This window comes from Phyllostomus discolor, chromosome 6 (genome assembly GCF_004126475.2).
Source record: "Phyllostomus discolor isolate MPI-MPIP mPhyDis1 chromosome 6, mPhyDis1.pri.v3, whole genome shotgun sequence".
NCBI lineage: Eukaryota > Metazoa > Chordata > Mammalia > Chiroptera > Phyllostomidae > Phyllostomus > Phyllostomus discolor.
This window is the reverse complement of record NC_040908.2, coordinates 84,592,610-84,615,643: the sequence shown is the minus strand read 5'-3', so window position 1 is coordinate 84,615,643 and position 23,034 is coordinate 84,592,610. Positions and strand designations below refer to the sequence as shown.

At 47.6% G+C, this 23,034-nt stretch overlaps 1 protein-coding gene across 1 annotated transcript in view; it reads left to right on the top strand.

Annotated features, from left to right (window-relative positions):
- Positions 1 to 13,709, top strand: part of TTC12 (tetratricopeptide repeat domain 12) — a 46,936-nt gene extending 33,227 nt beyond the window's left edge. The window contains exons 15-23 of the mRNA XM_028517518.2: positions 4,373 to 4,465; positions 5,467 to 5,527; positions 6,305 to 6,442; positions 6,919 to 7,017; positions 7,465 to 7,533; positions 9,881 to 9,982; positions 11,224 to 11,323; positions 12,237 to 12,462; positions 13,544 to 13,709. Coding sequence (XP_028373319.1) covers positions 4,373 to 4,465; positions 5,467 to 5,527; positions 6,305 to 6,442; positions 6,919 to 7,017; positions 7,465 to 7,533; positions 9,881 to 9,982; positions 11,224 to 11,323; positions 12,237 to 12,462; positions 13,544 to 13,619 — 964 coding nt within the window. The 3' untranslated portion in view covers positions 13,620 to 13,709. The remainder of the gene's footprint in view (positions 1 to 4,372; positions 4,466 to 5,466; positions 5,528 to 6,304; positions 6,443 to 6,918; positions 7,018 to 7,464; positions 7,534 to 9,880; positions 9,983 to 11,223; positions 11,324 to 12,236; positions 12,463 to 13,543) is intronic.
- Positions 13,710 to 23,034: the final 9,325 nt, after the last annotated feature.

Below are 23,034 nucleotides of genomic sequence, written 5' to 3'. Positions count from 1 at the left end.
CAGCACCTGTCCCACGTAGATGGGGAGTCCTGCTGTGTGCTAAGGATGGGTGCTTGTTAAGCCCCCAGCTTGCGACCCAGTCACAAGCCCCAGTGGCTCTTACAAAAGGTGGGGGCAACCCCCTGAAGCTCGGCCTGCACAGTCAAGTGAATCATTCACAGAGTTAAATCCTCAAAAGCACATTTCACATTCAGATGATTCTGCAGTCATTTCCTCAGTACCTTCATCATGTGTTTTTTATTGGTTTTGGTGTCTGAGTAAATGTAGCTATAGTTATCTGAAGCTTCCCCCTCCCAAGCTATCTTTGAATTGCTTGAGTTTCAATTTAAATTTTTCCAGTGTCTTGGAGAGTGGCATTTATGATCATCCTGTGAAGTCCTACCTACTCTCTTTAGACAGTCAAAAAAAACCTTAGCTTATTACCTTAATGGCTGCTATTCTCATTAATGTCTGTCCCTGGTTAAACCAGAAAGAGATGGAATGTGTTCTCTGAAGTGAAATGAGATGGTTTTAAGCAGGACAGGGATGCACACAGGTTCCATTACCTCATAGAGAGGCACACACACCACATTCCTCCAAAAACACTTTCCCCTGTATGATTCGTTGAAGGACCAAGTGTACATCGGCAGGACCAAGCAAGGGCCAGTGTTGCTTCATGGAAAAAGCTAGGTTTTTAGATGCAAGCAGTCTTGAGCCCAGATCCTCTGCCTGTCTCTATCTAACAGGCTTATGAAGAAGCTTAGAGGAGAAAGGCATGCATGCCAGTTAAACATCTTCCTGTTGCAGTCTACAGAAGGCTCGACCCAGAGAAGCTGGTCTTGTTTTCCTCATATAGCAGAGGAGACTAAAGATGGCAACAGCTGGTTGAGTGGCGCAAAGATGTCAGAATCAAGGTTTCTGTCCTCCTTTTGACTCTTCCCTCATGACCACACAGGCTGCTGCAACTCCAAGCACCACCTCCTCTTTAGGACAGGTGAACACCAGCCAGATCTGTCCCCTTTATCAAGAGAGACCACTGCTTTTGTTTTCCTTTGGTCAGAATTGTGTCCCATGCCACCTCTGATTGGGAAAATTGTTCTGGCATCTCTAGGATTTCTGTGGGGTTGGCCAGCAAATAGCACACAGCACAGTAAAAATTAAAAAAGCAGCTAGTGTTGTGCCTGACACATGGTGTGGATTCAGTAACTTTTATACTAATTTTCTCTCGTCAAGGTCTTTTGTTCAGGGTCCTAAACTGACACAAAAGTGCATTTATTGGTTACACTAGATCATTTTCTGATGTGTGGTCCATCTTCTGCAACAGCAGCTTTTGAGCAAAGCAGAAAGTATGCTAACAAAAGAGGAGATGAGGAGTAGGACGGAACCCCCTGTTCTCTTTAGTCCAGGTAGTGTGTGCATTTTGTCACAGGATTAGGAAGGCTGGTCGTTTATGTCTCCCAGGACAAAAGCCAGGGTGACCTTAGACTGCCGGCTCCTCTTCTGTGCTATTCAGATTCATTAGCATTCACCTTCGAGAATAAGGACAAAATCGGTGAAGGAAGAATCAGAACTAACTGTAAAATAAGTGATCTATGACAGCAAGAACACTGGAATACAATCTCGAACAGGATGGGCATTTGCAGAAGCTTGAAGTTACCTGGGACCTATGAACAATCCATTCCAGCCCCACCTAGCACCCATGTCCCCTCTTGGGCATCCCAGCACATATTTGCATGGTGTGCATGATACCTCCAAGGAAGATTCCAGCATTTTCATTATATTTCTCTCAACTTGATTGGAGTGGGCACTCTAATAGCTAATGGACTGGGGGGGGCGGTCTTTCCGCAGCTAAGGAAAGGATGCAGTTCTCACCTCCCAAGGCAGTTCCTCCCATCCAGGAGGGTTTTATTGATGAAAAATTATCTCCTTTCACTGAATACAAACTGCCTGCCCCACTGCAGTCTGAAACCATTCTGCCTCTCTGTACTGAGGCCTTGGTTGTGTCTATTGAAGGCCTACAGAATGCATCAACTCTCCCACTTTCCCATGCTTGAGGTAACCTGGTCTTTTCCAGAAAGGGCATCCTGGTTTTCCTCAGGCGATTTGACTCCCAGAACCCTCCTGGAAAAAGCTGCTAAGTAATCCAGTAGCACAGATGTAGGTGACCGGAGCCTGCACTCCTGAATACAAGAGCCCCATCTCATGGGCTGTTTTCTGCCTGTTTCTCCCATTCCTGCCTGATGGCATTCGATCCTCTTGATGTCATTCTTCCTCGCCCTTTTCCTACCCCTGACTGGGTGTTTCCTTCTTGGTTTCCTTATTGAGTCCCCTTTGTGTCGTCACCCTGCCAAGTCAGGGATCCCAGGACCTTGCCCTTGGCCTTCCTGTCATCCATGGCCTTAATTATCGCCTATAAGCATCTCTCTTTCTTAAAAGTGCTAGGAGGAAACACTCTCTGCCACTGGACATCTCCATCTCAACAGCACAAGTACCATAGACTTACTAATTCCAAACTGGTTTTTGAGACCAGACCCTCTGCCTGAATTTTGTGACCTCATAGATGGCATTTCAATCCAGCCAGTTGCCTAAGCCAGAATCCTGAGAGCTCCCCTGGATGTCTCCCCCTGCATCTGTAAGATGATGGTATGTTGTCAGTCCTAGCTCCTCAGTGTCTCCTGCATTCCTTTCCTTCTGGCTCCTTTCCAACATTTCCCAGCATTCCTTCTAAATCCTTGTGAGCACCTTTGTCCACCATACCTCTTCTTCTGCCTCCACCTTGGTTCAGTCTCTTAACCTTTAATCTTGACAATCCCCATTTTCTCCCAATGAATTTCCTGCCTCCAGTACTACCTGCTCCAATCCAGCCTCTGCTGTACCACCAAATGGATCTAACATGCATATCTGTTCTGTGATTTTCCTAGTTAAAATGCTAAAATGACTACTGCCTATAAGACTGGTTCTCCAACTACTGAGAAATGTAGTACCCAGGAATCATCTGGGACTTTTGTTTAAATACAGCCTCCTTCCTCTCAGAAACTGAAATGGGCTCAAGAACCTGCCCCCCCTACACACACACACACACACACACACACTCTCAGACACACCACTGCCAAGTAAGTTTTCTACCAACCACACTGGGGACACATAGTCCTGCAGGGTAAAGTCCTACAAACTTTCCAGCAGGCCACAGAAGGCCCACCATGACCCAGCTGGCTCTGTCCAGCTCTCTGGCCTCACTGTTCCCTATCCTGTCCTCACACTGTAAGCACTAGCTGTCAGGAACTGCTAGCAGTCCCCAAGTACGCTCTGCTCTTTCACACCTCGTCACCTTTGTGACCGCTGTGCCTGAAATGCTCCACTCTTATCTCCATGTGCCTGACACTGGCCAGCAAGCTCCTTGGAGCTGGGATAGTGTCTTTTTTTCATCATGGTAACCTGAGAACCTACCACATTGCCTGGCACGTAGTGCTGAGTAAGTGGTGTTGACTCAACAGTACACTCTCAAGTGACAGCTGAAATGTCATCTGCTCTTTGAAGCCATCTTCATCTCCATTCTCCCACACCTCCCACCAGGTAGACTTTGTGCTCACTTTACATGAGTCCGTTTCTAACATATCACCTCACACATATGTCGCTGTAGGGGACCAGGTGCTGAGTGCTGTGTCCCAGCACTGAGCACAGCACTCAGTGCACTGTGGGTGCTAGTACAGGTCTGCTGGGTGGACAGATGCCTCTGACTTCATCCTGGGGCCAGTCTGCTAGTGCATCCTGAGATTGCACTAGCTTTTTTTTTTTGGCAGCTCCACCAACTACTTGCTGATAATGAACTTGCAATTGCCTAATAACCCTTCAGTCTTTTTCATATGAACCACTTATAAAGCAGGTCTTCCAATGCTGTGATTTACAGAGTTTCCAGCTCTGAGTGGAGGAGTTTGAGTGTAACTGTATTAAATTTCATCTAATATATTCAGCAGCCTGTCAAAATCTTGTGAAATCTTTTATTTCATCACCTCCTCATTAGGGGCCCTTCTACTTTAGTCATCAGCAGATTAGTAAGCATGCCATTTAGATGTCATTTATGTGATTGAACTTGGCCAAGCCAGAGTTACATGGAGAAGCACCAGAGATTCCTTCCAAGTTGTCATCTGATAATCAGTGAACTTTGGGTAAAGCTGTTCAACCCCTGGGACTTCCCGTTAGGTGGTAGAGCCATTCCGGTAGGAGAGTGTCTCGTTGGGGCGGGCAAGGAGCTGGGCTCCCTCAGAGGGCGTGGCGAGGCCACTCCTTCGGCCTATTTCACCTGACTGCCTCCTGGCCTCTTGCAAGGTCTCCTTGCTGGAAACACTGTCAATTGGAGGACAGCCACTGTGAGGTTGGTATGGGTTTCTTGCAGATTGTTGGGAGCCCTGGTGTCATTTCTTGAATTCTCCGATAAGAAGGCCAACTCAGCCATGGGACTGCTCACAGACTTGGCTCTGGAAGAAGGGTAATTTTTATTTACAGAAATTGACATTTCTTCTTCAACCTTTGTTGAAGCACCACAAGATTCACTGAGTAAGAGGGCTGATGCCTTCCAGGGGGCTGTGGTCGAGGCTGCCCCTAGGAGCTATTCCCATCCCTCTAGGGGCAGAGGGACCCAGTCCACAATGGGGTTGGAGGCAGTAACTCACTTAAAACAGTACCTCTAACAGTAAGCAAGTCTACTGTGTGTTGGAGAAGCTTATTCCCCTTAATCAGCACTGAATGGGAACTGCCTAGCAAATGTGTACTGAGTAAATGTGAGTGAGAGAGAGAGAGAATGCCCAGTAAAACATAGCCTCACCTTGGATTACCAGTGGCATTATGGGTAAACATTCCCCGCCTTTTTGTTGTTGTTGTTGTTAGTTGCTAGGGAACACAGTAAAGGTCTTACATTTTTCATAATTATTAAGTGGGTTTTTTCCAGTGCATTTTGTTTGTTTGTTTTTAATTTCCTCACCAACTTTAGGACATCTTGCTTAGAAATGATCATAAAGAGAGCTGCTTGTGCTCCTAGACAGCCCTTGGCACCAGCTGGGAATGTATTAGCTGCTGTAGCATCTACAGACGTGTATGTGTCTGGGCCTCCTCCTAGCTGTGATGAGGAAACGGCTTGCACTGGGTTTCCTGTTGTGCAGCTCAGAGTGTAGACTCAGAGCCAGCGGAGGGTAGGGGCCGGGGCAGGTCAGCATGGCAGAAGCCGATGGATTCCAGCAATTTCTGCACGAGTGCTGCCTTCTGAGGTCTGAGGTCTGTCATTTAATGTTCAAGGCAATCCTTCAGTGTCAGAGAAGTCAAAGTCACATTATCTACCTAAGGACATTCTCTTGTTTCAGAATGAAACCCAGGCACACTGCAAATCAAAGGGACCCAGAGCTTACGAATCTTCACCCCATTACCTGAGACACTGTATTTATCTTATAGTTTTTACAATGTAGAAATAAGCCATGGCTGATGTTTTCTCAACAGATTCCAAGTCTGGTTCCAGGCCAACCTTCCAGATGTTCTCCCGGCACTCACAGGCGTTCTGGTGAGCAAGTCCCCATTTTTATCCTCTATGACAGACACTCTCAGAAGAATGGGCAGAGTCATTGAAACACAATTTATACTCCAGAACTCCTATTGTCTATCAGATTTGTTGTTTATTCACAGCTTCAATTTACACAATTCTTAGTTTTTAAAATGACCATAGTTGGGACAGGTGGAGAAGGCAGATGGACAGGGCTTATTGCAGGGCAGAAAAAGCTGGAAGTGGACTCTGCATCTTAGGTGAAGGTGGAGAGAGTGTGTCAGTGTTCATCAGTCCCCCTCTGACCCTAAGTCTCATTCAAATGCCATGTGCACCCCTGTCCCCTGAATAGAAGTCATCTGGTCAGGAGGGCAAGTACGGGGATTGAGCTGATGAGGCAGAACACAGCAAGGGGATGGGAGCGTACAGGAGAGTGTGCTTCGACTCTCCCTCTCCCTAGTGAGCCACTGACGTTTCAGGGCCCTTTGCACGTCTGCAGCCCAGTGTTTCAGATGTAGAAATGGAAGCTCTGGGAATGGATGGAACTGCCCATGTTCTCCAAGCTGGTTGGTGGTAACCCTGGGATTGAGCCCAAGGCCTCTCTGTTCCAGACTAAGGTGCTTTGGGGTCTCCCCTGTGTGCCTCCACCCTTGTGCCAGCACAACCGCACCGATGCCCCCGTGGGACATCACACTCTCTGGTTCCCGGGCAATTTGGTAAACGAGGGATGCCCCTGAGATTATGCTGGCACCGTGTGCCTGCTCTCTGCACATGTGCTTTCTCTTGATTCACTTTTAGAAAAGAGACCCCACGGTAACCAACACCTCAGCTCTCAGCCAGTGTATTGCCATCATGGGAAACCTCAGTGCTGAGGCTGCTGCCCGAAGACAGATGTCCGCCTCTGAAGAATTTGGAGATGCCTGCTTGGGCCTCATGGTATTTTAGCTGATTTTTTTTTAACCTGCTTTAGGAGTGTTGGCTTCTTAATTAGCTAGCTTTTCCAAAAACTCTGTTTGATGGTGCTGGACCCAGTGGCTTATGCTTTCTGTAACCCCAAGTTTTATGGGTAGCTGGCCTTAACAAGTCCTCCTCATCAGGGCTTATTCACCCTGCAGAGGGTGCAAGGGTTTTCTGGTGGAGTTGGCCTGACCGCCTGTTTGAGCAGCTCACTCTACTGTTTAAATACAGGCCCAGGCTGAACCACAGTCACATGACAGAGGCACAAGGGACTCCTTGAGAGTCTCCTCAACTAACACTAACTCAAACTGGTCTCCAATCTTCCACCATCACTTAGGTTCATGACATGGACAATTAGGGAGTTTGAGTAATGCTGAAACCATCGCCAAGGGAAAGAGATGACTTAAAAGCTGCAAGGCAGAAAGGTCATGGGTTACCTTGTCTTGTTTCCAAAGGCCCGGTGTGAGGAGGATGTGGACCTGTTTAGAGACATCATGTATATGCTCCTGGGACTCCTGATGAACTTGTGTCTTCAGTCCCCCCTTGTCTCTGAGGTATAATATTCTTTTCTCCCTACCTGGAACCTGGAACAACCTAAACACATTCTGTGGCATAGAACGTTCTCATTCTCACAGATAGGTAGAAGCCCACGGACTCCGATACTGGCAGTGGGAACGGAGAAAGCTGGGTGGATGCTCTGTCACTTAGCTTCACTGAGGGACAGATGAGTCACTAGGTCAGATATTCATTCAGAAAACTGAGTTCTGAGTGTGCAGGACATGCCAAGCACAGTGCTAGGTCCTGTATTTCCAAAGTCAAATAAAATGTAGTCCCACCCTCAAGGTATTGCCCTGTAGTTAGAGGAGACATACACCACAACAAATAAGAACGCTGGGGAACAGGCGGAGTGGCCAGTTGTATTCGAGGGCTCTCTGGGCGTTCCGTAGAAGATCCAGAGACCGAGCATTCAAATCTCCTTCTCCCTGTCCCCACTGTTGCAGGTTTGGGCCACGGAGGTGAGCAGGAGGTGCATGTCTCTACTGAACAGCCAGGATGGAGGAATCCTGACAGTAAGATTCTCCCAGAGAAATCCAGAAGCAGTTTCCCTCATTCTCCTTCTGTTTTATTTTAATATTAAGTCATCTTACCCTTTCGAAGTTGTCTTACCTTTGAGATTCTGCCGACACTCTGAGGTACGGGATGACATCTTCCTCAGAATGACACCTGTAATCATATAAACATCAAGTTTGCCTACAGCTTCATGGGACTTGGTAACCCCCACCCATTCCTATCTTTAAAGCCCCCTGGAGTCCAGAGCTCTTTCCTGTCTGGTCTGGAAATACAGTGTATCCTGTCTGATTTGTCCTATTTCAGCACATCCTTGTGCAAATGGAGCAGGCCAAGTGATTTTATGTAGACTCTCTTTTTCCATAATCCACAAAACCAAACTCAGTCTTTCAAGCCCGTGATCCCAGGGGTTGTTTACACATGATGGTTTTAGCCCCCTTGGAGATACATGCTGGAATGGCTTTGTTAATGTCTATTTCTGACATCTGGATAAGACTGAGAAGGCCAATGGTTAGCACAGTGCATCAGGAAAACATTAATATGGTTCAAGAAGCTATTTGCCATCATCCTAGGCTGTGTTAAAGCTCACATCAGGAATCACCCCAACTTTTCTATGTATTAGGGCAGGACCCTAAAGCCTAGAAAAACAATTAAGGTCACATCCAGGGAAGGTCTGGGAAACCAGCCCTTCAGTGGTCATAGGGTTATAGTAAAGGTTCTGAGCGGATCCAGTATGTCCTGTTTGGAGCCAGCATGCCTAACTCCCCTGAAGTCCGTCCAGACATTGTAGAGTAAGGGTTTTTAACCTGGGCTCCAGGGATATGTGGTAGGTCTTCAGTTCCCTGGAAACCCCTGCGATTGTGTAGAAAATTCTTAGTACGTGTGTATTTTCATGGGTGAGGGGCAGTATAGCTTTTATCAGATCCTCAGAAAAGATCTGTGATCCTAAAAGTGATGACCACCATTGGGTAGTCAGGGCTTTTCTGGATGGTCTTAACCTATAGCTAGGCCAATACTAGTTATATGCTAACTCTTCAAGGGCTCTCTTGGCCAGACTTTCTCAGGACTCTGCATGTGCACAGCTGGGTGCTGGCCAGCATGTCAAACAGCGAAGCAGCTTCTGAGGGGAATTAGATCGTTCCTTAGGGTGCTCTCCCCACTGTCTTGGGCCTGAAAGGGAGCTGTACTGGCACCTGTGGGAAGCAGATTAGGGAAACAAGATTGATCATATGCTAATACACAAGTTTATGTCTTCTCCCTCTGGAGACCTTATTAAAATGAAACTAAAGGCAAATGGTGGGGGGGAGTAGGACCCCACATTGATGAAGTGAACAGGTAAGAGAACACCAGTAGGTAAGTAGTTTATGGAAGATGGAAATGTGCTGCAAGAGTGGGAATTAATGAGAGCTGGAGGAACCTTAGCATAGAGCACAGATTGAGGGGAACACAGCTGGGCATGTAGCAGGCTTGCCTTGCAGCACCCCGGAGAAAATCGAAACTTCAAAATACCAGGTACAACAGGGCAGAAGTGAGAGATGAGGGGACTGCAGGCAGCATCCAGGCATCTGTCCCTCAGCAGTAAAATGTGAGCACTTTTCTTCAAAGGAACTGAAAGACCAGAAAGGAAATGTTTGCTGCCTAGTATTTGGGAGTGCCACCTTTCCACCTGCTCGCTGGCAGACTCCTTGTGAACACAGCATGCTGAAACGTGTTTTATTGCTTTTTTCATAAATGAGCCTGGGCAGCTGATGGTCACCAGACATTTCAGGAAAGCCAAACACGTAAACAGAAAAGCCAAGATAAACAGAAAAATCAACTCTTAACAAAGTAGATGATTTAGGAAATAGGAAAAAAATAATATTATGTATATCCTTAGAAAAAGTCAAAGTAGTATTGTAGTCAAACTGTAGTAACAGCTTGCTGTTAAAAAAAATGAGAACTGAAGTCTCCCAGAAAATAGAACAAAAAGACAAAGATTCAGAACAGAGAAAGGAAAAGCTAGAAGACCCAGAGGATCAAACCAGGAAGTCGGCCTGACGTCAGCCCCAAGACACGCCCAAGGTGGCCCTTCTTCCCCAGAGGTGGACGGGCGGGCCCTGGGGAAAGCTGAAGTGAGCTGGGCCTCTGGGTGCTGAGGGCCATGTTTGCAGCCTTTGGGTTGCCTGCCGCGCAGCTGTACTGAAAACGACAGTGCTTGCTGTCTATTACTTGGCCATTACATATTCTTAAAATCAAGCCGCATATTTTACTCCCAATATTAATGATTGTTTTTACCTCACCCTTGTTAACTTTTAGAGGTCTTGAACATATCTGAGAAGACAATCATCCTTTACTTTCTGCTTCCCTCAGAGAGCTGCGGGTGTTCTCAGCCGCACCCTTTCTTCCTCTCTGAAGATTGTCGAGGAAGCCTTAAGAGCAGGAGTGGTGAAGAAGATGATTAAATTCCTGAGGGTAAAATAACGCCATTGGTTACATACAACCTCTGGGATTTCTAGAGACACTTTATTTGGGAACCAGGATTGAGGTGTTACTATTTCACCCCTGTTAGATTTTAGACTTGAATGGGGGTTCTCTTCTGTCTGTCCACCCAAACTGTGCTCTGAACACCAACAAAAGGTTATTGAATAAATCAGTAAACTGTTCATTAGACACATTCCTAAAAACTGCTTACTGTTTAAGCCTAACTTAAAAATGTATGGCCTCTGGCCTGAAAAAGATGGTCTGAGTGACTTCCAACCAGGTTTCTCAGGCCTCTTAGCCTGCTCATTTTCCTGCTCTCGATGCTTTATCTGGTTATCTGCAGAGTGTTGGCTGTAACTCCACTTGAGGGATATGCAGGGTGCAATTACCATGTGACAGAAGGGTGTTCAAATTTTCCCTGCGATGAGTGCGATGAATCTAATCAAGCAGGTACAACAGTTAACTAGACTCCTATGAAAGGGTGCAGTGACTTACTGCCTGTGGTATAGATGCCCAATGAGCTGGCTCACCTGTATTAGGTGGTGACGCCATGGAAGACTTACTTATAGAACTCCAAGCTGTGTGGGGCCAGGAAGCATGCTCTGTTGTGGGCTGTGGCTGCTGCTGGGTCACAGGCAGTATGGAGTGGGCAGGACAGTGAGCCTGAGTCTGAGCTGCTCCTGAGATGGTGACTGCTGTTCGTGCTGTGTAACTTGCGCCAAGATGCCGGAGGCTGCTGCATGCGTGCACACACACATGCACTTTAAAGACCTGGCATGGGGTGACTTTAGGGTTATGATTTGCCAGTCATCACCTCTTAAAATTATCTAGGGTCATGATGTTCTCTATGTGGGCCTGATGGCCTGATGGCAGTCAGCCCTCATTCTCAAATGATGAAATGAACTAAGGGCCTTCCCGTACTTTTTGGTAGATCTGTCAGTCAACAGCATCTTTCTCTTCTCAGCCCCTCTCATAAAGCCTTCCACAGGTAATACTCAGGTATGCATGACAGGCCTGCATGCTGGATGTGGGCTGTGTTAGAGAGGGTGTGGGTGACTCTCCCTCCAGCAGGGACCCAGCCTGCTGGGTAGGAGTTGCACGCCACTCTCAATGGGACTGTGCTTTGGAAGTTCTGGGAGCCATGAGCACAATCCCAGCTGCTCAGTGTGGTTTCTGGCCAAGAACAGTCCTAGGATTGATTGTATTTTTTCTAATTTCATTCACAAATTTAGGCGGGAGGCCAGACCGCATCACGTTATGCCGTGAAGACACTAGCCATCTGCACGAATAGTTATCACGAAGCACGGGAGGAAGTGATAAGACTAGATAAAAGTAAGTGACACTTTCATTGAACAGAGCTCACATCACAGAGGTTAAGCCATCCTTGAAGCTGCAAAGGGAACTGCAGGTGAGCAATGAGGAGAGACTTAGCATAATGCCAAGAACTTGGCCCAGACTTCAGCAGTGTTTACCGTGTAAGATGTCATTTCATCTCCAGTTCTGAAAGCATTCAGTTAGCCTTCTGCTGCGCACAGGTAGTGGGCCCAGGCTGGAGACCTGGCTGCAGAGCAGTTCCCAGGTAACAGGGTGGAAGCTGGGAGCTACTTCCTCTCATCAGGTTAAATTGAAATTGTTTCTAAAGCATCTGCTTCGACTGACCTAACATGAGTTCTCTTCTTTCACCTGGGGAAGGAGCAGAAACAGCTTCAGCTTTCAGTGAACAAGGAGAATAATCAGATTCTGAGCCTAGCTTTAGTCTTGTAACTAAAATTGGCTACAATCATCAGTGGCTGAGTTCCCAGCCCAGGCAGCCTGCTGATGTTCTCCGTAACACCCCATCTGGAATGCATGGGAAGGGAACTGAGTGGGGCCCTCCGTGCAGGCAGGAGTCTTCTGAGCCCCGTTGCTTGCCCTGCAGTCCAAGGTGCAGGCCCATGGCCTTGCACTCAGGGGCTCTCAGGTGGAGAGTAGAGGTTAAGACCAGGGACTATAAAGAAGACCTGCTTCCACATAGCATTCATCCACACAGCATCAGAGGCACTGCCCAGCCTCTGAGTTAAGTCAGACACAGCAGGGAGCTGGTAGCACTCAATAAATTTTTGCTGAATGAGGGAGTGTCATGCCCTTTCTCAGAATTCCTGGGGTAGCTCAGTGTTCACTGACACCTCCTTGCGTTTCTCATGTCCCTTTGCCAGCCTCCTGTTTGGAATTTGGAGGGACCGATGCATGTTCTCCCTCCCTGCAGAGTTCAGTGTTCTGATGACACTGCTCAGCTCGGAGGATGAGGTTCTGGTGGGCAATGCCGCCCTCTGCCTGGGGAACTGCATGGAGGTGCCGCAGGTGGCGTCCACCCTGCTGAAGACGGACATAGTGCAGGTCTTGTTGAAGCTTGCGGGCGGTGATGCGCAGAAGACAGCCGTGCAGCTGAATGCAGGGATCGCTCTGGGGAAGCTGTGCACGGCCGAGCCGAGGTATGCTGGGGTGGCCTTGTTGGTCGCATTTCAGAACGAGCAGGCCAGGGCCAGCCAGGGGGTCATGCTGTGGCCGGGACTCTGCCCCACAGAACCCTGTGGGCAGCCCGGGAGTCCTGCTGCCTTCCACAGAGACAGGTGTTGGGTCCCAGCAGTGCCTCTCAGGAAGAAGCCTACTTCTCTGAGGGAACTGGGGAGCCTTCGCGCTCCATCTGAGAGGGAAGCCTTTTTTTATCTGTCTGGTTTGCTCCGGGTGCTCGCTGCCATTGTCTCCTCTCCATTCCACTTCCTCACTCTCCATCCTGCTCTCCTCCTCTTTCACTTCCTCCCCTCCCACACCACCTCTGCTCTCTCCCTCCTCTACTTTTCCAGAAAAAGTTAGATCTCTCACTTCATTTTTGTTTGCCCAGGGCCTAAGCCTATGGGAAAATTTCCAGGGAAGGTAACATTCTTGTGCTGGAGAAAACTAAAATGAGGTGGACAAGCCAGGGCAAGAAACCTTTGCCTTAACTGTGTACATTGCTTCTCTTTGGTTCACCCTTCAGTTCTGCTTGGGTCCTGTTCTGACACACTGAAACACTGAGTTATTTGTGCTCCCACAAGGCGCCCCACTGTGGCTGCATGATGGGGCCCCAGCACAGATGGGGTGACTTCCTTGACAGAGAGGGTCTCTGGCCTGCCTTGTTCTTTCCTTCACAGCCTCGTGCCTCTGAATCCTACTCTGTAGAATGAGAGGGTTGGCGTGGATTACATCTAAAGTCCTTTCAAGTTCTGTCTGATTGTTCCAATGGAAGGAATGGATGAAATCTGTCTTCCACAGATAGCAAGGCACTTTGGCTAGCATGAGCTCAAAGTGGCAACCTGCTGAGAAGTTTCCATGAGCAGGGTGCCATCAGGTCAGCTTGTCATATCTGCCACTCACAGCAAGAGTGTTAGCAGTGTCTTGTGGGCCTCCCTGAGGGCTTCTGGGGCCACAGCCTGGCCCCTTTCCACCCTCCAGCCAGATCTACCTGAGGGCGGACTGCTGTGGCCACCAGGTCTGCACACGTATGTCCTGGAGCTTGTTTTCTGATTCTGACAGGTTTGCTGTTCAACTGAGAGAGCTTCATGGGATGGAAATTCTCAACTCGACCGTGAAGCACATCAAGGATTCTTGAGAGTCGTGGTATCTGTGCAAACAAGTGACTGTGTGCTCTGGTTGTTCCTGTGCTAATAAAGACTTTTTAAAATATCCACTCTAACTGAATACTGGTTTTCAGAGTGCTGACCTATAGCTGGTTTTCATTGGTAAGGAGAGAGTGGGTGTCAGGCAGCTCCCATGGTGGGAATTGCGCTGGCCCACTCAGCATTCATCACACTCTCCTTGTGATGTCCCTTCTCATCTGCAGTGGCTGGACTCTAGCAAGCTTAAGGCCATGTGTCCCAGACTCCCTTGTAAGCAACGCGTCTAGAAGGGAACTGTGTTCTGCCAACCCTTCCTTCCCCTTTTGCTGCTTTCTGCTGGCAACACGCTAGAAGCATCAGGCTTTCTACTGGCATCTCAGCAACTGTTTTCCAGCCCTGGAGTGTCAGAGGCAGCTGCAGCGGCATCCATGGCAGCAGCCTCCTGAGGTGAGGCCTGGCCCTGTGGCACGAGCTCTTGACTTCAGTGTGTCCCGAGGCAGGTGGTGGCCCCCCAGCAGGGAGTTCTGTACAGTCCGGGGAATCAGTCCTGGGAGCATCACCTGGTGCTCTCCAGCCCGTCGAATGAGGTTGTGATCTCCCATTCTGCGTGTGAGGGGGATCTGTTTCTACTCTGAACTCTCACAAATACAGACATTTCCCTTGTCCACCTTGCATTTCTCTCATGCCCAAAAAACTCCCTTGCACTCTCCCCAGGTCCATTCTCAAACTGTCAGGGCCACCTCTGGACACCAAGTCCCTAAGTGAAAAGTCCAGTAAGTGATATGACTCTTCCACTTCTCATACCTGACCCCACACTTACACCTGACCATTTTAAGGGAGGAGGCAGGACCTGTACGGTACAGTGAATGCCAAGAGTCCCAGACCAAGGTTCCAAAGACTTATGGTCCTATCCTACTTCCTGGCAGCTCTGTGACTTTGGGCAAGTCACCTAATCTCTTTGAGCTTTGGTAGCTGCTTCTGGGAAAGCTAGAAGAGTACTGGCCCAACCTATTTTCCTACATTGCTATGAAGATTGAATGACATTTTAGAGGTAGAGGTGCTTTGGGAATTACAAGGCGCTACACAAGTATATCACCAGGCTCCATCTTGAGGGAGTTGACTAATGTCAGGTGGGTTAAATCTGAGCAACCTGAGAAGGGGTAAAACAGATGTTCTTTAAGGAATCAGAGGTAGACAATTTCTAGACCATGTAAGAAAGGAAATCCTCCTCGGAGGTTTTGTCCATCACACCCAAAGAAATGGTTTTTCACAAGTGAGGTAGCTCTTAGGTTATATTAAGCACTTTTGCTTCTGAAACCATGATAGATAATCATAGCTTTGGGGAGCTGGGGTGAGCAGCAGCCCCAAGACCCTGGCTGTGGGACCCGTGCACCACATGGGGCCGCAGTAAGGTCGCTGGAGTACTTTGTGATGGTGCTGTCATTACACTGTCCTTGGGTAGCAGGCAAATGACAGGCCACAGTGAAGAGGCCAAGACCTGCACACTTAGTCCCATCATACAACAAACACACCTCAAGAGGTTATTTAATTGCAAAGGGAGATGGCTTGATACTAAGCAGAGCACAGAGAAGAAAATTAGAGGCTGCAAAACTGGCTGTTTTCAAAGAGAGAATTCAGTGGAGCTTTAAAAATGGGAAAGGCTGCTTGTGTATATAACCAGCAGGCTCGTCTCCTCTGAGTTGAAGTTCAGGGCCCTCCTCCTCCCATCTTCGGCTGCACTCCGCCTCCCTGACTTTTGAAAATGGCTATTATACCTGAGATCTCTTCTCCAAAGAAAGGAGAATGTCAAATTATACCATTATCTCTGCCTCAGAGCACCTGCTGAGAGCAGTGATCTCCGCTTTGGAGGAGAGTCTGGCTGCACCTGAGGAGCTCCCTCCTCTCGCAGGTGGAAAGACATGTTTTACACCCTGGCGATCTCGTCACCAGTGCAGAGCCAGCCCTCCTGAATCTTGTCACCTCTAACACCTGTACTACTGCACAGGGCTCCCAGGCAGCGCAGAAGACACCCATTTACAGGTTGAAGACTGGGCTCCCCTCTTCGTGCCAGGAGCCACTAGCACCATCCTTCCCACCCTCTCTGGTTCTACAAGCAAGGGAGTTGGGATTGCCCATCCCAAGGAGGACGCGACCACATGGAACTTAATAACCAATTGCAGAAGTGTTGGGTCATGATGGTAACCAGCTGTCCTAGACAATGTGGTGATGGCGGTTCTAGAGGGCAGCAAGGCAGGACCAAGGGTAAGTGTTGGGAGGAAATACCAGGAAGGGGCAGGACATGCTACATGAGGTCAGGATGCTGCTGTACGCACTTCCCCAAGGCTTTCTGAGGACAGCCTGGCTCGGCGAACTGCATGAAGAATAGCACTACCTGGTAGTGAAGCCAGATGACATTTAATCCTCCACAACTTTTTTTCATTTTTGCTTTTTTAGCAAAACGTTCCATTTTCTGAATACCATGAAAGTAGAGACTCTCCAGAGGGCTCAGTAATTTACTTTTGTACGTGGTTCATGTCCTTCCACATAGGCCTGCCAAAAAGAGCCTGCAGAGAGAAGTCCTGCTCACTCCTCACAACGACCCTGTGAAGCATCATCTCCACTTTACAGGCAAGGAAACTAAGACATAAAGACGATACATACTTCTTACCCAGGGTCTCATAGCCTATAAGTAGCAAAGCCAGAATTCAACCCCAGCCTGTGTTTGTAACTTCTGCATGTAAAACATTCTTCCACTTACTAAGAGTGTCATGAAGAAAAGTTACCTAATTTTGCTGAGCCTCAGTTCCCTCTCTTACATAGTGGAAGCCAATACTCCCTACCTATGGAGTTCCGTGGGTTGGATATAACCTATATAAAGCTCCTGGCATAGGTGACTGAAAACAGGCATTCACTCAATAGTGACTATTATTGTTAGGCAAGGAATTACCATGAACTCATTACCTGTGCCCTCCCGCCCTCACAGATCTGCCTATCCTCTCATGTACTTACTTCATCTTTATGAAGACAAGCAGTTATTTGCCTGTTCTGTTTGCCTTTTCCTCTCCTGTGCCTGGTGGCAATCATGAAGGTGTTTTAAGACACAGCCACCCACCAGTGGCCTGTCTTCTCATATTCCCTCCAAGGTGCCGGGCCTGGCGGGTTGAGGTTCTGAGCACACCCAGGGCTCACCAGTGGGTGGCAGTGCTCCTGGCCAGGAACCATGGGGCTCAGGTGCTGCCTTTACATCAGCAAGACTGAATGTGCAGTGGACTGGGAGCCCAGACACAGGAAGGTCCATAGTTGCTAAGATCAATGTCCCTAAGTCCCCTCCCCAAACAGATGTTCCCCCGTCATTTGCTACTTGTCCTCAATTTAAAATCAGGAAAACCTGTTGATTCCAAGGACTGCATCTCCAAGTACACGTACATCATGATACCTTTAGTCCTTTTCTCATCACACTCCAGGGGCAGGAGGTCCTCCTCCCGCCAGCGGCCTGGAAAGGAGGCATGGGTAACAAACAGCAAGACTGACAGCTGACCTGTACCGCATCACCTCGGATGCCCCCAGTCCTGCTGCTGTGTGCCAGGAAAGCACTGGGCTTCTGTGATCTGAAGCCTGCAAGATGACTTTTTTAAAAAAGACCTCAAATTTGATCTCAATTTCAAAACAGCAAAATAAAGAATTGGTTCTCCCTGGGTCTGAGTTTGCCCTGGGGCCAAGATCAGATTCTCCTGGATGCTCTCAGGCTCAGTCCTGGTCAGGAGTAGAGAGGGGCCAGCCCAGCAGTGAGAGAAGACTGCTAACTTCTGTGACAGTCACCCCCTGTCCCAGGTCTGCCCAGGTCGGAACTGGGCTCCCCTCGCCTTGGGGTAAAAGGATGTACTCCATGTGAGTGTGGCTGTCTGCCAGATGCGCCAGTTCAGCTCAGCCTGAGCACACTCCCCTGTTACGTGTGTGTCTCCAGTTCACATTTGCACTTTTAATCTTCAGCAGCTCCATCTGCTGATTTAGATCCTCATTCGAGCCACGAGTCCACACAGACATACACATGCACTCACAGGCTTCATCTCTCTGCAGCCGAGAGATGAATTTCAACACAAAAATGGGTGAGTTCACACACCCTTGGGATTCAGGCCAGATCAAGGCACAGCAAGATAATGGGAAATATTGGAACAGGTGGTGAGGTTTTCCTAGGACATTCTAGGCTTCTAGAATGTCCAAAATGAAAATAATTTAGGAACCATCTAATTCAGCATCTGTGTTATTGGAATCCATCTGATTTTATTTGCTAAATATAATGCAATGCTCAAAAATATGTAGCCCATGCACCCTCCCCCTCCAACTTATGAATAAGGAAATCCAAACTCTGAAAGGGCAGGTGAGCTGTCCTTCCTGTGGCAAAACCCTCTGGACCAAGGGGGCAGAGAAGACTGGGACTCAAGGCAGCCACTGGGAAGCAGAAACTGCAGTGGCAGAACTGCGGGCAGGTGTCCTGATGCCTGGGCTCACAGCCCAGCCTTACCTCCTGTCTCACGGAGCCTGGTAATTCCCCTGCCTACATAAGGGGGGGCGGGTGGGAAGTATAGCCCCTACTTCATGAGTGTGGCATAGGGATTCAATGAGATGATTTCTGTAGACCTCTCGGCATTCTTCTGGGCACACAGTAGCCCTCAGGAAATGTAGCCTCTGTTGTTGTCTTATACTAGAGTCCATTGCTACCATAGGTGCCCCTGGCTGGCCATCCATGTGCACTCTTATACTGAGTTCTTAAATATGAGAATTTTTAAAATCAGAATTGGAAGGGCCTGACTTTGCCAGATGGTGGGGGATAGAGAAGTGGGCTTCCAGGTTCAGCGTTATCCAGGATGCAGCCTGGCCAGCAGAAATGGAGGGCTGGGCTGGGGAGGGCGGCTGGTGGGAGTGCAGGTGTGGTGAGGGGAGTGCACACGAAAGCATGAAGGGTTAAGACCCATATTCAGTGGGATTAGATTTTGCTGGACTTGACCCTACATTATCGATATCAGGGGAAATAAGAAAAAGACAGGCATCAGATTAGGTTAATTTGCCTTACTGTAATAGCCTTTGGACAGGTCTTCCTGTTTCACTCCATATCCTAAGCCACCCTGCACATTGAAGCCAGAACAATCCTCTTATACCCCACTTTCACTTTGTCTCACCCCTTCTCACAACTGCCAACAGAATAAAGGGCAAACCCCTCTGCTGGTGTGTATGTATGTGGGTGTATCGTGTGTGCATGTATGTGTGGGTGTGTGTGTGGTGTAGGTGGGTAAAGTCATAGTGAGAGCACAGTGCTTTATCATTTTCTGAAATTTGGCTGATAAGGTACTCACATTATCTTAAACTACTGTAAGAATTATATACATTCCTTGCACTGAGTAGGAGTAAGAGCTATGCTTCATAAGTTTTAGGTATAATTTAAAATGAACATATCTATTATTACCCCTCAAATATTAATAAAACCACACATGCCTTTGCACATTGCCACCCAGTGGGATCTCCTGAGGCTTACCTTTAAGTCGGCTTGGTTTTTGAGTCATATTCTGGCCCCACCTAAGCTGGCCACTCATCAGTACAGACCAAGGCCCCCATGTCCTTGTGGGTCACTGCAGTGCTCCAGCACCTCGCAGAAGCCCAAGGCCTACTTGTGAATGGTGGCCCCCACTGAGTGCTCTTTCCTCAGGCCAGCTCCCCCATGTCTGCATTCATTCTGCTCACTCCCATCCTGGGGCTCCAGCCCCTGCTGTGCCCCCACTTCTCTCCCCCCTCTAAATCCTACACATCCTCAAATCCCGGCACAGAAAATGCGGCTAGTGCCTTTGGTTAAATACTTAGTAGGTTTCAGATCCTGCCTCATGAAGTGGGCACTATTATTATACTCCCTTTACAGGCGAGGAAACTGAGGCGAGGAGGGGCGAGGTGACTGTTGGAAGACCTGCACCGACTCCCCCCAGACAGCCGTGTACTCTGCGCCACGCCCTCTTCGGCCCGCACTGTCCGTTGGTTCTCAGACACCCTGCCGTGGTGCCCTGCACCTTCAAACATTCATTTTAGTGTGTTTTCTTCTCTTCACCTAGAATTTAAGTTCCAGTTGGAGGACCTGGAAGGCTTCTTCTATGAGAACTCTTATGGACAACGAAAGAGAAGTAGGTGTACACAGAAGGTGTTTATTGACCTTACTCCAAGGGCAGGTCATTCGGGAGGGCACCTCCTCTGGTCTGTGCTTGGTCGTGTCCTCAGGAGCCTGTGGGTGAGTCACCATTAATGATGACACATCCCTCTCAGTCACGGAATTATCTGTCACCCAAGCACTGGGCCCCCATCCTCAGAAAAGTATATGATTGCTGCCACAATTTTCCCTCATCACGTCCACAGGATGTGGAACAGGATGGTCCCCCTTCAGGTTTGTTCTGAGTGAATATAGGCCAAAGAGTCTCACCCAAAGGCCCCTCGCAGGCAATCCTGGTGTTTCAGGCACAGCGCTCTGCCTGGCAGCCTGTCACCTATGCAAGATAATAATAGCCTCACGCAGGAAACTCCTTTTAACTTCTTCAAAGGGCTCTCATGTCACTGCTTCCAGTCCCTGTGCATGACATCTTATCAGGTAATTACTACTATCTTCCATCACAGATTCAATGTTTTGTCCACAATTTCCCAAGGAAATCATGGTTGAACCAGGACCAGAGCCCAGGCTTCCCATGAACTCCACTGCCCACCGCCCAGCCTTTTCTCTCCTGCCATTAATATTCTGGCCCAACCAATTCACAGTGAAGTAGCCAATTCTTCTCACTTGCTCCCTGAGCATAAAAGAGAAAAATGAAACTCTAACCCCTCTAAGGCGTTACATCTGAAAGCCTTGCTAATCCATCAACAGTCTGTTAGATAACAGCTAAATCTCTCTGCTGCAGAGGGTTACCTTCCCATACAAGACACATGAATGCAGGCTTGGGACAGATGTGCATGTATAGATGCCAGGCCACTTTCTCTGTGAAAACAGAGGTGCTCGGATTTCCAGCCACTGTTGTCCTCCCTCAGATGGGGGTGAGGGAGGAAAGCTAGTCCAGGGTCTCTTGTTACCTCAAACAGCTCCTCAGCCAGTCATTTAAATGACAACTTGATCCTTAAAAGTTCCTTATTCATTCAGTAAATATCAAGCTTTATCATGCACCTAGTATGTGCCAAGTACTGTGTTAGAATATATAAAGTGACTTTGGGTAAATGAATAATACTTCCTTCCCCATTTCTATTATAATAGTAGTGGGACATTATGAGGGTGAAAAACAAATCAGACACCAGCAAACCTTCTACTTGGAACTAACATGGTCTTGGCCCCTGACCTACGCACCCCACATCAGGGATTCAGGGAGCATCCACAGAGACCAGAGGTCCTTGGAACCCTGGCCCTTAGATTATGGGGGCTATCACTTTAAAGTCCAGGTATGCAGGGTCTTCATTTAGAAGTCTTCATGGTGAACGGTCAGTATTACAGCAGTTTATATGTGAGGGGTCATGTCTGATGAAACAGAGCCTCACTATGCACTCTTTATTTCTACTGAATTCAGCTGTGGGATTTTTTCCAAGGGCAGTTTGGAAGTACATCTGAAGTTTGATCTGCCCTGTTTGTCCAATCAGCAGAAGCAGTAACTCCTCAGAGCATCAGTGCCTAATTTCTGACAAGCAGAGTTAGACCTGGTCTTATCTGTCCCTCAGACGTTTGCTGGGGACACCTTCCTTCATTAAAGTGCTATCAGACAAGGGTCCTTAGTCCTGGGTGGACAACACATCTGAGGCTCTGGATCATTTAGAAAAACGATAAAGAGGAAAATATAGTAAAAATAAAAAAGAAATGAAATTTTGATATATATTATAACATGGTAGACCTTGAAAACATGCTTAGTGAAACAACACAGACAGAGGAGGACAAACACAGTGTGATTTCCCTTATCTGAGGTACCTAGAATATGTACATTCGCAGAAACAGAAAGCAAAATAGAGGTTATGAGGACCTGGGAGATGAAGGGAAAGAGATGTTATTGTTTAATGGGTACAGAGTTTGTTGGTAATAATGAAAAAATATTAGGTACAGATAATGGTGATGGCAACACAGCACTGGGAATGATTCAAGCCATTCATCACTGTAATCATTGAAAAATGATTACAATGATGAGTATTGTGTTAAAAAAACAATAAAGGAACACGTGCCTTTATTTATTTATTTATTTGGCCTCTCAAAACCAGTGAAGTCATGAGAAATTCAGATGAGGAACTGCAGCAGGAATGGTGTTTTTGAAATAAGGACTTCGCAGATAGCGGGGCTGGTTTGCTGCTATAACCACAGTCACAAAGGACAGAAATTACTATCTGCAGGGCTGATGGAAAATGTAGTTTCTTCACCAACAGCAGGCTAGATGACATGGTTCCAGTGGATTCTTTCTGGGGGGCATTCTTCAACCAGCCTGGACCAAGAACTGGAATCCCAGCTCTTCCCTAGCCAGGCTACAACCTCCAACTGATCAGCTCACTTCTCTTGGTATGGACCTTTGACTTCTATTTTCTTGTAGACTTGGGTGCCATCACCCACTCCCCCTGTTCTGGTAATGACACTTCAGTTTTTCTTGGGGAAGCACTCATCCCCCATGATTCAGGTGCAGCTAGTTCTACCACATTATTCAGGTGCAGCTGGTTCTACCCTTGGTTCCAGAAAGGAGCATGGAATCCAAGTCCTACCAATCACAGCATGTACAACCCTCTTACCTTGGTGATTGGTTTAAAGGTGGTCATGTGACCTGAAGAGTGCCAATCAGAGCTCAGCCCAGCCTTGTGCTGGAGCAAAGGAGAAGACTTTTTTTTTAAACTGAGGTTGTTCAGAGGACAGGACACAAATTTTAAGTTATTCTGGCGATTTTACCCTCTTTGAGGAGAGCTTCACTGAGAATAGAGTAAAAATAGGGAAAACAGAACCAATAAATGGAATTAAAGAGAGCCCTGAAATCCCTGATCCACCAGACAACTGTGACTCAGGCTGTCACTGGGCTTCCAGTTATGTGAGATGTCACTAGTACCAAAAGAGTCCTTGTCAATACTCTCCACCCTTGTCCCCTTTAGGTTGTTTTAGTTCTACTTACCCCAAAAGTAACAGTGTAAATGTTAAGTGCTTCTGCCCTGTTTCCCCCAGCTCCTCTCTTTCCACAACGTAATATCATTCTAACATGTAATTAATTATACTGTGTAATAGAAATCAGAAGATATTGTTTATGGTTTGCACCAAAATGTGAACTCCATGATCACTGATGTGACCAAGTACCTAGAAAAATGCCAATACATAATAGGTGCTCAATAAATACTTGTTGTTTAAATGATTAAAATTTAGAAAAAAAGGCATTAGGAGAG